Below are 15,696 nucleotides of genomic sequence, written 5' to 3'. Positions count from 1 at the left end.
TTTGTTTAAAAAGTGGTCTTAACGTCAAAAGTATCATAAAATGATCACAGGAATCGATTCTTCAGACAATTTTACATAAGAAAGCCACATTTTGAGCTTTTTTAATTTAAGAAAAGCAACACTTTTCTAAAAACTATCAAATTGTAATTTCCTCATAATATTCGTCAGTCTCCCCTATTCCCTGCAATGCTCACAAGCTCAAAAAAGAAGAACTCGTGCATTCCCTCTTTCCACCCAGATGATGACAAGAATCACCTCGTTTTCGTATTATGGTGCACTGGACTCTGGAGCTGGAGGGCGATACCCTCGAGGAAGCAACGAGTGGGGTGGTGGTGGCATGAATCATGTTTTGCTTTGCGCCGCGGAGAAACTCCCCGGACGGGAGAGAGATGGCTCTATTTATTGATTTTCTCAGCGGACTAACTTGGAGTTTTCGTTTCTCGTGAAGTAAAAACAGACGACTTCTTACTGTTGTTGTTTTTGCTCTTTCATGGCGCTATCTCGATTGATTCGAATGCAGTTTTGTGTTTTGTGATTATTGCAGCTGCTGACATGGCCTCTTTTTCTCTCACTTAATTGTAACGTTTCTTTCGTCAGTCTCTGTTTTTTTGTTTCTGCTGTAGATTTTATTCCTCTTTTACAATGTTTTCACACTGGAAACGGATGGTTATTGACGTCTTAACTTTGACTTTCGTAAAATTTTCATTTTCAAATGATCAAATGGTGCCAAAAATACATTATTTTTTTAAGAACATAAATGTTTTTTTTTTTTTTTAAATTATGTTTATAAGATTTCTACAACTACAACTGGAATCAAGCAAGATAACGACTTCATCCAGACTTACCAAAAGCAAAGTCCTTGAGAGAAATCCTCAAATTACCATCATCCCAGCTAAAGGACGCAAAGCTACAACCTTGGAATGTAATGTTATCGAGCGTTTCGCACTGATAACGAGAGAAAGAGAGAGGAGGGGAGCATTGTGCTGGAATGTCCCTTTTTTTGTTCTGTTTCAAGGACACTCATGGATATCACACTTCTTGGCGATACTAGCATGTTCATCGTTCCAAAAATAAAGGCTTTGCGTGTGAGTTCAGAAAAAAAAATAAATAATCATGTGGAACTCTATCTGAGTGGGTGGTGGGACGACACATCCAATATCGTAATATTACACAACAAGCAAACAAATCGTGGCGCCATCGTTCCACATCCTGAAATTATAGGGTAAGCTGGACAAATTTTGGCGTTGAATGTTGTTATTTGTTATCTTTACTCTACCCAATTTCCAACAAAAATGCACAAATTTTACCCCAAACTTGAAGCCACATGGAATAAAACATAAAACAAACCTATTTCAGTGTTGGACTCGGTGAGTCGCGGTGAAAGTGCTTTTTATTTGCAACGCTCGAATGCCCACGAAAAAACAAACCTCCGGTCCAGGTTGTGTGGTGGGCTATGACCACGTATCGAAATGTCTAAAATGCTGAGCTAGACATGTATTTATATGAAGGAGGAAAAAACCCTCAAGTATAAACAAAAACAATTATGTTGGGGCATTTCGGTCACGTCTCGTCTCGAAGAGAGACTTTTGAAGAGAGCGAGAGAATCCCTAGAAAGGATACGTGAGAAGAGTTCTCTCAAGTCCTTTGGGAGGAACGGACCAACGGCCGGACTGGCGAGAGGTGTGTGTGTTGTTGAACCACCAAACATACGATTTTATTGATTTTTCGTGTTTACGAAATGTTGCTCTGTGTTGTTTGCGTTTGGACTAGATTCGTGGGTCTTTTCGGACAGCGCAAATATTTGTGCCCACGGATTGATAATCTCTTGGGACATGATGGCTAATGTGTGCTGGACTGAATTGAGCGTTTGTTAGATAAGGGACTAGAGATTAACTGCAACATTTTTGACAAAATAATTAGATTTTTTGCAAACAGATTTTTTGGAATGGGTAAATTCTCGTATGTTTGGCAGATTAAGCACTCGCTCCTAATAACTCCATCCATGCTGATTTTCATTATTTAAACAACTTATTTTGCTAAACTTTTGATAGAAACTTGCTTGCTCACTCCCAATTTAGGTATTTATCACTCGATTTCAGTTGGAAACGCTTTTAATGAGCTGCAATTGAATGTCAAAGTGCTGATATGGCAACATTAGAGGCACGTTGGAATTAGATGCTGTTCCTACTAACAAAGTTTCTCAAATATTTTTTTTCTGAAAGAAAAAAACTACTTTTACTAGTGAAAAAGCAAAAAATTGCCTGAACAATCGGCTGAGAAAATATGGAACGGTAAAGGGGTCATCCATAAAGCACGGTCCGAAATCCGACCGAAAAAAACCATGAAAAGCCATGGGGGGGAGGGGGGGGGGGGTCGACGGCTGACCACGTGGCCTTTAAAAAAAATCTGTGGCCTTTCAAAAAATACGCTCTTTGAATTCACACATGCATACATTTTTTGTTACACTTCAAAACCATACAATTATTGTGTTTAAAATTGTTACTTATATTTCAATGTCATAATATTTTCCAATTCAATATTGAATTATATATTTCGGCAGATTCATATCAATACTTTGCGCCTGTAATTGAATGTACACTTTTTAATACTCATGTAACTACGTCTTGCAAAAGTTTAAAAGCTGTTAAAAAATAAAGTGACAGTATCCAAAGTTAATATACCCTAAAAAATGCGTACCAAAATGCAAACACAATTTCATTTTTTTGTTGATGGTATCAAGTAGCTAAAAATGTGCTTGCAAATTTGCATTGAAAGTAGGTGTAGTCTTCGATAGTTCTATTTTGGAACAGCTTAAAAAATAAATATTGCTGACAATTTTACAAGATTTTTGTAACAAGGCAAAAAACTAAATATGTATTATAAATAAAGTGTCTAAAAATGATTCTCTGCGAAAAAAAATAATTTTCAAAATCTCAGATCTTAGCTAATTACCGTAGCTGGTCCTATAAGTGATCGAAGAATCTGAATCGAAAGATTTTCTTTTGACACTTAAAACAAACTCAAGATATCTTGTATCTCCTCTCTCATGCAATATTTTTTTAAGTACAAAGAAACTAAAAACCAATTTCCATTTTCAGGATTATCGCGCAAAATTTCAGTTTCACTACCTCATTTGCAAGTGAAACGTCTAACGATACATACTTTAAGATTCACCAAAAAATTTGATGAATATTTTGGTCTAAAATATATTCCTTATTTCATGGGTTACACCATTCGGATTGTTATATTACATAACATTTCATAAAATACACGTTTACTATCCATCGTCAAAGTTGTAGGTATTTTTTTTTAGTTTTTTTTTTTATGTTAATATGGACCATCTCTTGAGCCAAAGAGAAAATGAGCTTCAAGCAAACATTGTTTTTTGTTTCTCAATTAATTTAAAGATTAAAAAATAGGGGCCAAAGGTGCCCTTTCCTGAAAATATTAGTTTTTCTTTAAGCTGAGAAAATATACTATACCCTCAACTTCATATTTGAGATAAAACCACTCAAATATATAGACACATTAAAATAATTTAAGTTTTAAAGAGTCACTTAATTTTTAAATGCCGATATCAATTTGTGAAATAAATTTCAATACAATGCCGTTAAAGATCAACATAAATAAAAATCCTTAAAAAAGATGGAACGGTATTTTCAACTCGCTGGTTCTCGGGCATAACTCAACCAACCGGGACATTTTTTTTGAGTGAATTATAAGGACATCTAGATGATCCTTAAACTTTGCAAACTCGATTTGATCAAATCTGTAATTTATGCGATCAAAAACGGCGTTCTAACTTTTGTTTGCTCTAGTAAAAAAAATCGCCCGAAATTTTGAGGTAATATCTCAGCAACCAAAAGTTGGATCAAAAATCTTAAATCGTAGATAATTGCCTATTTAAACAACTGAAAAAAATGTAAAATAAATTCCAAATTTTAGCTCAATCTTTTTTAAATTTATCAAAACACGTAGTCGATAGCAAAATCAATTTAAAGTAAGAGTAAGACTTAAACAATTTGGATGTCCATGACTAAAAGAATGATTTTTAGCGCGTTGTCTACAACTTTTCCAAAGACACGAAATCGATTTTCGAGCAATTCTATACATAATTGGTCTTTATTCTTAAATTTTAATTTTTGATTTTTTTAATCCGTCTGAAACTTTTTTGGTGCCCAAGCCATTTTGCATCATTAGTTTGTCCATATAGTTTTCCATACAAATTTGGCAGCAATGAAAATTAAAAAATCTGTATCTTTTGAAGAAATTTTTGGTCGGTTTGGTGTCTTCGGCAAAGTTGTAGGTATGGATAAGGACTACACTGAAAAAAAAAGATAAATGGTAATTTATTTTGCTGATTTTTAATTTCACTTTTTGTCATTAAAACATGATTTGCAAAAAACACAATTTTTTTTTTAATTTTGCCAACTTTTCAGAAATTTCCAGAACGGGCAAAAAATATTTGTTTGAGTGATGAATTTTTGAATCATTACTGAATAAAAAAAAAATCGAAATATCGACCGCAACTTAATGTCAACTTAATTTTTCGATGTAAAATCGAATTTGCAATCTAAAAGTACATTAGTGAAATTTTCATAAAGTGCACCGTTTTAAGTTATAGCTATTTTTAGGTAACTTTTTAAAAAATAGTTGCTGTTATTAATTTAAAAAAAATTAGTGCCCATGTTTGCCCACTTTTGAAAAAAATATTTTTGAAGTGCTTTTTTTGAACTTTGTTGCTGAGATATTGCCATGCAAAGATTTAAAAACATAAAATTGATGTTTACTAAGTCTCACCCAAACAACCCATAATTTTCTTATGTCGATATCTCAGCAACTAATGGTGCGATTTTCAATGTTTATAAATAAAACTTTCGTTAAATTTTCCGATCTTTTCGAAATCAATATTTTCAGAAAAAAATTAAATTAAGACTAACATTTCAAAAGGTCGTAATATTGAATGTTTGTCCCTGTCTCTGATTCTTGTATGGAGAAAAAATATTACACAGCTCGACTTTTTTTGGACACACTGAATCATTGGAATCAATCATGCTTAATTAAAAAGAAGAGCTTTAGTATGGATTTTTATGAATGTTTGGAATAAAATAAATATTAACAAGGAGCTTTTCTAACTAGATATATTCCTTAAAATAAAATGAAAATATTTTTTTCCGGAAACAAAACTTTTTACTTTTTTAATTATTAATTTTGATTTTATGAAAATATTTAAAAGCGCATTTTAATTAAATCATGAATGCTCTTTAATAATATAATAGCTTTAATTCCTAAAGCATATTTATTCTGGATGCTATTAATTGCACTGCAATTCCATAATTTTGAATACATATGTTTTACTAAGTTGCTTGTTTTGTTGAGAGTTTTTTTTTACTTTCTGTACCATTTCAATAAATTTGTATACTGTTATTATTTACCTTAAACTTTGTGATGTCATACTTTTTTCACACTTTTAAGTGAATTTCTGTGTTTTTTTTTAAACATATTATTAAATTGGTTTTAATGGTGTTACAGCACTTACACAAATTAAAATGTTTTGTATTTGACCCAATGTCACCCCCTCTAAAGGGTGAGTTTGAGCTAATTTTAAAACGATTGGGATTTATGAACGGTGTGATTATACTAGCCATATTCTGGGAAAATGTTGGTAAATCATTCATTCAGGAACATTCCCCGACATTATTTATTTCGATACATTCTGAAATAATTTTATTGTGTAGAAATAACAACAGTAATATCGTTTTTTGAGCAAAAGCACGGGTATGAATCTTCAAGCAATTTCAATATGGCGACTAGTATCAGAAGAAAGTGAGGCATTTTTGCTAGTTCTCACTGTTCTGTGTTCTGCGTGCACGTCCGCAAATATCGACCACACACATACTAACACAAAGCGCCACCAAGAGGCAAAAGGTAGTTCCGAATATTATTGGCACTTTTGTTAAAAAATATGCGATTTTGCAAAAACAAATAACAAAACCAACTTTTAAGTGTAGTTCGACTATCAAACATGTAATTCGTTGCTGATTTGTTAGGATTTTTTTTAAATAATTCTTTTTTTGCAGCACCCCTTTTGAGCGGACATTTTTGTTGTCACCTTTTGGTTCCTTGGATTAGCCATGGATAATTTCACAGTGTAATAAACAGGGCAGCTTCCACCACGCGGCGATTGAGAAAATGATACAGGTTTTTCAGACTAGTTTCAATCCCGTGCCAAAAGTCACCACAACTGACGGTATATCATTTGTGGATAAAAAATTTTGAAATCTATACTTATTTTGTTTTTTTAAAGATTTTTCACATGGGAGGAAAAAGCCACGTGGCCATATGGGGGGGGGGGGGGGGGGGTTTGGCGTGAAACCACGAAAAACCATGAGGGGGAAGGGGAGGTTCAAAAATTCTCCAAAAAAAGGCCACGTGGTTTATGCACGACCCCTTATGACTGTTGACTATACACTCAAAATCAGAAGTACCCTTCAAAAAGGGTTTTATCTACCCTTTATCTGTCATCCCAAAGAAAAAAAAAAACCTTTTTGAGGGTTACTTCCACCCTTTTTTTCAAGTTCATCCGTCGTCACCCTTTTGCAAAGGGTTACTACCGGTAAACTTGAAAAAAGGGTGGAAGTAACCCTCAAAAAGGGTTTTTTTTCTTTGGGATGACAGATAAAGGGTAGATAAAACCCTTTTTGAAGGGTACTTCTGATTTTGAGTGTAGAGTTATCTAAGGCCGATCTCACGCACACTAGCTCACTATTTGTTTTTGCTGGCGGGTACAAATTTTAACCTAAAAGTCCTTCGTGTACATACACGCAATACATGCGCACGTAGATAACTCTATGGACTGTTCAGAAATTACTCATTACTGCAAACCTTTGAGCTATGATGCCTATACGGGTTTGACGGACGTTTTGTTTTTGGCTAAACTACGATATTTTTTTTTTAATTTTAAGAGTGTTTTTTGGAAAGTATCGATGAAACCAAAACTGAGTTTTTGTCTAAATTCTGCCCAATAGAATAATTGATCAGATTTTCAATGTTGAACAGAGAAACTTGTGTGAAATTTTCGACTCGAATTCACTGGAAAAAAATATTTTCAGATTTTTTAAATCGCAACTTACATTTTAAAAAGGCGCAAATCATAAATTTTGACTTGTTTGAGTAATTTAATTTCACATATATAATAATTTCACTTTTTGGTCATATTTTTTACTACAATTAATTCCCATATTTAATTCAAAAATTAATTGAAACTGATGTCATAGGACATGAGGAATAGGCAAATAGCACTAAAAAAATTATATGATAAAAGCAAATAATAACCATAAATTTAGAAAGAAACAAAAAATATTATATTTTTTGTAGACGTTTTTGAGGCCTTAAAGGTTTAGAATCCGAAAAGAGGATAAATTTAAAATTCGAACACATTTTCAAACTAGTAGTTTATCCACCAAATTGCAAAGAGATGTTTTTTTCAGAACTGATCGTACATTATTCAACGAGGGTTACTGAGTAGGATAAATACGATGCGTGCTCAGTAAAACAAGTTTTGCAACGACTTAAAAATAACATTTTTGCAATTCTTAAAAACACCCTTCGAATTGTTTTTGTTTTCAGTAAAACGTTTGATTTTCAGCCGGAATGTTATTTGCCGTCAAGATTAGCGTCACAATTTTAAAACAGTATCAAAAAGAGTCGATTTTGGCTGGTGGAGCAACGAGCACGCCATGCAGGATTATCGTGTTTCGAGCGTCATTTTTTCAGTGATTGGTGTTTTTGTGGGATTTAATCAAGATTACATTAATTGTTTTGTGTTTTTAAAAGCCCTTCCTATATCATCGTTGATTAGAAGGCACGGCGTCGGGTAAATTGTGCTATTATTTTTCAAATAATGTGTTAAATTTCCACGGTGAAATAGTCATTTCTATAGAATTGTTTATCGAGAGACAATCTGACAGACTCGTTATTGCATTTCCATCTCTTCCATTTTCGTTGTTTCGCTGTTAAGGGGTTACATACATGTAAATCGGCAAAAATGTCAGAGGTTGGTTTGAGCACAAACTTAAACTTTTTTTTTAAATCTGTTTTCAGAACATAAAAATATACATATTTTTTGTAGACCGTTAAACCGGTCCTGTGTGCATGACGAAGGCCGATTTTCAAAAAGTTTTTTTTTTAAGATAAAAATATTTTTATGTTTTTCATATTAAAAATCGAAAGTTTTCGATTTTTGTATTTTTTAAAAATGCAAAATTTCAAAATCGGGCTTCGTCATGCACACGGGATATGTCTTGCGAGTCTTCACCCCAAATTTCAGCCAATTTGGTCCATCCCATCTCGAGATATCGTGGCACCCGTAAATCAACTCTGTGTTCAGAGAAAAACGCTCGCGAAGTTTGACAGTTCGCTTTGCGCATGGCAAAATTTTCAGCTTAAATCGTCTGTAACTTACTTAAATCATAAAATATCTTCATGAAACTTTCAGGAGTGATTGAAAATCATCTTTTAAGTTGATTTAATAAATTTTCTGAAATATGAAATGTTGTGATTTTTTACATTTATGTAATCCTTTAAGATTCGAGTAGCGGAACCTCGCGGTTACTCTGCATCGTTTTTTTTTTCGGAGCCTTTTAGGCTGATACAAATATTTTTAAAAGTTTTGATCACCCCCCCTTCAAAATCGGCCCGACAGAAAACATATTTTTTTAAGAAACTTCGAAATTTCAATAGAAATTCATGTTCATATAGCTGAAATCAAATTAAAATGCATTCTCTTGCACTTAGAATCATTTTCAACATGTTTATGTTTATTAAAAAACCTTTGAAATTTTAGAAAATTTTTGATGTTTTGAAAAATTTTTACGTTAAATTTTTTGTTTTCGGCAAATCTTACATTTTTTGAAAACTAATCATGCAAAACAAGTTTGGAGTTTGTTTTTTTTTTTTTTGAAAATGTCCAATAAACCAAATTTTCATTTTTTGCTTTTTTGGTGTTTTTTAATACCCCTGACTCAACGCGGTTTCAAAAACAGCCAAAAAGCAAAAAACTGGAATTTTGGTTTATTGGACCTTTTCAAAAAAATCTCCAGAGGTGAACTAGTGTAAAATGCATTTTATTACACTTTTTTTTTAATTCAAATGTTGAGATAATGGCTTGTTATTTAAATTTTTGTATTTTATAATTTTTGGAAAATCCAATTTTATGGTATCCAGTTGAGTCCTGAAAAGTAGAACAATCCTTGTTTTGATTTTCAATTCTGTTATTTTTGGCGAAGAAAAGAAGGTCGTTCCGTTATTTAGGAACGATTTCTGTTTTTTTTTTATACTGTGTTTCACAAAGAATTCGCATAAAAATGTAACGCATTGGAAGTAAGAGAAAAAAATAATCAAAATTGAAGTTAAGGAACTAATAAAATATTTTTAATAGTATTCTATTCAACCAGTGAACATTTTTTCAGGACCCGTCGTACAAACGAGGCCCCATCAAGTTCTATAATTACGATGAGTTTTGAAAAATCGAGTTTTGTAACGAGTTGTATGCAACATTTTTTTGTAAATTCCAAAACACTTTTAAAAACAGAAAAAAGTGTCGAAAAGTATTACTTTTTGATAGAAATACAGAAAAGTGGACTTTTCAGCACTCAAATGAGGGAGTAAACTTTTCATCACTGTTATTTTTGTTGGAGATAAATAGGTCATTTCGTCGCTACAGAATGACTTTAAAAGTAAGTATTATCAAAACAGAATTGCCAAAATATACTCTTTGTAAGATCTTTTCGAGCAACGAAACATTGAAGATTTGACAACACTATCTTAAAGCACGTCGTGATGTGAGCAATAAGTTTAGAAGTTCTGGCAACCCTGTAAATTGTTATGAACACTGGAACAAAATTTACAGATGACTTGACTTGAATGCGAGATATCGATAATTTGATAACCAGAAATGCATTATTTTAAATAATGTTCGAACCATCTAATAGTGGTTTAAGTAAAGTTTTTATTTAGGTAGCAATATCGGAAAACAGGGTTGCCAAAACTTTCAAGTTGTTTCTTTGAGAAGCTCTTTCAAATATTTATTCTATAACGATTTAGTATGGTGAGACGGTCTTGGATGTTATATTACTTATGAGTTCATAACTTTGGGAAGTGTTGCCAGATGTATTATCTATATCTTCAATGTGTTTGCGATAGTAACGATTTGGTTTTTTATATGTATAATTTTGAGGAGTCATTTTTTAATCATTTCAATCAATTTTCCGACACCAAAAGCCACCGGCTGACCGCCCTCCCCTAACACCCTCCCCCTTACATAACACAGACACAGCAGAACCACTTAGCCGATTCTCCCGGCTCGCACACACAAAGAAAACATCTAAAACATGACGACGATTAGATAGTCACGATCTGAATCAACCAACTTACCCCAATCGACAGGCAGTTCTCCTCCTGGCCGGACGGGAACTTGACCACAAACTTGGACCCGGCGCGCTCCTCACTGTCGTTGAGCGGCCGGAATCGGCACACCACCTTGATGCTATCCTCGGCCGGAATCTCCCGGTCGGCCGACATTTTCGACTGCTGCGAGTTCCGTCGGCGAAGAAAAAGAAAGAATCGCTCTCAGTCTCTCTCGCGACGACTACGACGATGTGGCCACTCTCGCAGTGGGGCCCTCTCCTGCCTCTTTCTTGCGTGTGTGGAGAAAAGAAGCAGAAACGAAAAGGGGAAAACCGTGGGGCCAAGTCTGCCGTGGCCGACTGCGAAAAGTTCCGTTTGTTACGGCCTAACGCGACACGGGTGGGGGGATTTTGGGGGAACCGACGCGAGCCTCCCGACGAAAATGTTCCGACGGAAGCGAACCCGGTGACCGGAACTTGGACCGAAACTTTCCCCGCTGGACAAAACGAAAACTAAATTTTCACGCTCTCGTGGCTTTCATGATAATTTCGATCGGTGCCTTTCTTCTTGCGGGGCTGGCCGTTTTTTGGCCGCGGTGGCCACGGCACTTTCTTCTGCGGCGAAGGAAAATCCAAGAGAAAATTGGCCACTCGGGGCGCTGCTGCCGTCACAATAATGGAGGAAAATATCGATCTAATTTTTTCACTGCGCCGCTCTGCACCACCTTCCCTTCGTCGTCGCGGTCCAGGTCACGGGAAACACCTTTTCACGCAGTCCGGAATTTCCGGAAAAACACGCACACACAAAAACACACACGCAAACTGAAATTCACAGAATTTAAACTCTTCCGCCGGTGCTCTCAAACCAGCATCTTGCTCCGTCCGACGCACCGAGTTGACCAGAAAAAACACCGTTCCGGAACCGTCCCGTTGCCCGACGTCGTCGACGATTTTTTCGAGGCCACTGCAGCGAATGAAAAATGGCTTCTTCACTGTGGCTGGTTGTGTGTGAGTGGAACACTCCCGTTTTTTTTCCTTCCTTCACTGCTCGCTCGCTCTCTCTCACTCTCACCCACACACACGGTAGGCGACCGACGCGACGATCCGGAGGTTTTGCTCCGGCCAAAGATTTGACTTCGTTCCGATCCGTTCGGAGATCCACAAGCGACTGCGATGAAGGAAAGAAGGCGACGTTTTGCGTTGAGTTCGCGACGATGACGAATGGGAAATGTCAAAAGTGCAGGGCTGGGGGCAGCTGTCAAAATTGTAGATTCTGTATCGGGAGGGCTGAAAATCTGTACTCGTAATCTGTATTGATTAAAAAAAAATAATCACGTAGAATTTTCTGAATACACGCAAAATCCAAATAACACAGATCTGTGTAAAATTTGACACAGATCGCCCAAAACCTGGAATACACAGAATCTGTGTCGAACGTCAGCCAACATACTTCGCAGGGCTGTGACAGCTCGAGCTCGATCATTGTTTGCATCAGGACACTGTGACGAGAAGTTCGTCATTATTGAGTTAAATTATATTTTTTTCACTGGGCCTAGAAAGCCTTATAACTTCACTGACGAACTGACGTGCCACCCCATACATATTTTTGAGAAAATTCTGACCGCGAATTCTCCAGCGAACACCAACTCCATCTACCTTCAGGATCGCTGAACTAATTCTCTCTTCCACACGTGTTTTCGATATTGCGAGAATGCTTCAATTTGTAATCTGCGTCGTTTCAAAAAAGTTTGCGCTCAGAATGATTTTAGAGTGCGCTGTTCGTTTCTTCGAAAGCGTGTGTCAGTTTGACTTCAACAATACATTGCATGTAAACATTGGTGCGAAAATGGGGGAAGAGAGCTAGTGAAGAGAGGGAAGAGAGAAAAATCGGTTGACAGATTGTTCGCTAGAAGCAAAAACGCCAAACAAAAAGACAGCTGCGGTCAAAAGTGGTTTGCTCGTGGCACGTCAGTTCGTCAGTGGGCAGGCTTTTGGTGTCGGAAAATTGATTGAAATGATTAAAAAATGACTCCTCAAAATCATACATATAAAAAACCAAATCGTTACTTTCGCAAACACATTGAAGATATAGATAATACATCTGGCAACACTTCCCAAAGTTATGAACTCATAAGTAATATAACATCCAAGACCGTCTCACCATACTAAATCGTTATAGAATAAATATTTGAAAGAGCTTCTCAAAGAAACAACTTGAAAGTTTTGGCAACCCTGTTTTCCGATATTGCTACCTAAATAAAAACTTTACTTAAACCACTATTAGATGGTTCGAACATTATTTAAAATAATGCATTTCTGGTTATCAAATTATCGATATCTCGCATTCAAGTCAAGTCATCTGTAAATTTTGTTCCAGTGTTCATAACAATTTACAGGGTTACCAGAACTTCTAAACTTATTGCTCACATAACTTTTTTGAATGTTTTACAAAAAAAAGCAAATTTTTAAATTATTACTCTAGCGGAACTAATAAAAAAATTGTACAAAAATTGACGATAAATCATTAAAATTAAATTTATTGATAGTGGAGTTTTGCAGGGGTGAGTGATTTTGTGTGACAACTCTCCGCCGTAGTCTTCGAGAAATTTGCACAATTGGGTACTAAAGCCCTACGTAAATTTTTATGTATAACGGTAAACAACACGATTTAAAACAATTTCTAATCACTTTTTTTTTCATTTTAATGTAAAAAAAATATTGACAAGACAACCTTTTTTCGATGGATCAACTATGGTCTCCTTGGAACGAGCTGTCAAGCAGGACCTTTTCTGTCAAGAAGGTCCGTGAAGTTAATTTTTAAAAAAATAATTAAAAATGTATTTTAAATCCTTTGCGGTCGTTCAAAGGGTCATTGTCTCGGTCATTGTACTGAGAAAAATAAGCTTTATCGTTGTAAACAATAATATCACAAATTTAAGCTTAATTTTAGGACCCAATTAAGCTTTTTTGGACGCAAATGAAAGGTGATTGATTGATTTTTTTAATGCTTTCAAAATATAATATTGGACGAAAACAAAAGTTTTAATATTTTTTTGCTGTAATTGTACATCGATAATTTTTATAAATTAAAAAGATGTTTGAATAATAAACATGCTAAAGTGATTCTAAAAGCGTAGGGGAATGCATTATAAATTAAATTCAGATAATTGCACTTGAAAATCCATTGAAATTTTAAAGTTTTTTAAAAGTTTTTTTGCCTTTAATTTTTCGACTTTGAAGGGAGGAGGTAATTTACAATAGCATTGAAAAATATTTGTACCAGCTTTACTAAAAAATTATATAAATAAATAAAAAATAGTAGCTTTAAATATAATCATTTTAATAATATTTATATCCTTAAAATTCTTAAGAACATTTTCCTATAAATAAAAACTTAATAAAGAAAGTTTCTTAAATTTTTAAATATCTGTATTTTAGATTTCAGAATTTTGAATAACTTAATTTTTATTTTTTTATAATTTTTTGTTTCTGATTTTTTTTTAATATTTGTATTTTTTGTTTGATGTTTGAATGTTTAAATTTTAGTTGTTTTTGCAAGAAAATGAAATTAATTTCAATTTGTTTTTTTAATTTCAATTATGTTACTTTTGATTTTATATTTTTTTTAATTCTTGGAATGCTGCACACTTATTTTTGATTTTCGAGCTCGGCAGAATTCTGCCGAAAACAGAACAACTGATTTCTTCGGCAGAAAAATGCCGAACTTCGGCAAATTAACTTTCATTTCTCACCGAGTAACCGGTACAATGACTCACATTTTACCGAGATTCGGCATATATTTCTGCCGAGCGATAAGTTGTTCTGATTCGGCAGAATTCTGCCAAGTTCGGCATAAAAATCTGAGTGTGTGAATAACGGCTTTTTATTCGTTACGTGATTTAGTTTTTATTTTTTTCTGTTTTAAAATGCATTTTACACTAGTGCAGTTGTTTTGCAATAATTAGTTTTCAAAAAATGTAAGATTTGCAAGAAGATTTGACGAAAACAAAAATTTTAGCGAAAAAAAAATTAACGTCCTTGCAAACATCGAAAATTTTCAAAAATTCAAATGATTTTTAAATCAACCCAAACATACTAAAAATGATTCTAAACGCTGGGGAATGCATTTAAAAATTATTTCAGTTGATTTCACTAAAATTTTCATATTTTTTTTTAAGTTTTTTGAAAAAAAAAAACGTTTTGCCCCTTGATTTTTTGGGCTAATTTTGAAGGGGGGACAAAAATTTTAAATAATCTTTGTACCAGCGTAAGCGTCATTGAATTTATTCTGAATAGTTTACAATCAATTTTACAAGTTTTTTGGATGAGTATAGTAATTTTTTTTCTTCAGAATTTTTGAGAAAACTTCAAATAAAATTTGCAATGGTTTTATAATTTTTGATATTTTGAAATTATTTTTTATTCTTTATGTTATATATGTTTTTTTGATATCTTTTTTTATTCTTATAAATTCGTGAAGTTCTGAATTATTTTTTCTTAATCTTTCAAGTTTTTGGATATTTTATTATATTCCTAAATTTTTGAATATTTAAATATTTAAATTTCTGAATTTTTGAATAACTTAAATTAAATAAATTCAATGAATATTAGTAATTTTAATATTCTACAGCGTTTGAATTTGAATTTTTAGTTTTGTCGGAGAATTGAATGATAACATTTAAAAAACTAAAGATGTTTTCTTAGACAAGAAGATAATAGTAAAATATTTCCTCATGAAACGAAACGAAACTATTGGCACTACGCCCCCCCGGGGCATGGCCTTCCTCTAACGTGGGATTTCTGCTCCAGCGCCTCTGACGAGACAGGAGAAACCGGGACCGACGTTTTACTTCACCATCCGATAGAAGCTCAGTGGATAAGGCGGGAATCGAACCCGCGTCTCATAGCATCATCGGGATCGGCAGCCGAAGCCGCTACCCCTGCGCCACGAGACCCACTCAATTTGTATTGTTAAATGATATTTCCTCATATTATCCCTCTATTTTGTTATGGAAACGGTGACTTTTTCAACCAAATTTTGAAAATCGATTTAAAATAATTTATATTTTTTCAAATTTAGTCTTCTTCCTGATAAAAATATGAACGAAAAATTAAATTCAAACCGGGATTCAAACTTAAACTTTTGATTGCCTTTCAAGCTCACCTTAAAAAAAAAGTCGCTTAAAAGAAATAAAAAAGGGATTGTCATCTTAGTCATAATTAATGATGGTTACTTCCAATACGATTTCTTCTACAGTTTATAAAATATTGTTCATTAACATTTTGATAA

General features: G+C 34.0%; 1 protein-coding gene across 1 annotated transcript in view; it reads right to left on the bottom strand.

Annotated features, from left to right (window-relative positions):
• Nucleotides 1-11,585, bottom strand: part of LOC120427674 (kinesin heavy chain) — a 44,431-nt gene extending 32,846 nt beyond the window's left edge. The window contains exon 1 of the mRNA XM_039592555.2: nt 10,435-11,585. Within this exon, the coding sequence (XP_039448489.1) occupies nt 10,435-10,581 (147 nt within the window). The 5' untranslated portion in view covers nt 10,582-11,585. The remainder of the gene's footprint in view (nt 1-10,434) is intronic.
• Nucleotides 11,586-15,696: the final 4,111 nt, after the last annotated feature.

The sequence above is a fragment of the Culex pipiens genome, chromosome 1 (assembly GCF_016801865.2).
Source record: "Culex pipiens pallens isolate TS chromosome 1, TS_CPP_V2, whole genome shotgun sequence".
Taxonomy (NCBI): Eukaryota; Metazoa; Arthropoda; class Insecta; order Diptera; family Culicidae; genus Culex; species Culex pipiens.
Note: the sequence above shows the minus strand (reverse complement) of the source record. Positions and strands in the feature narration are given on the sequence as shown.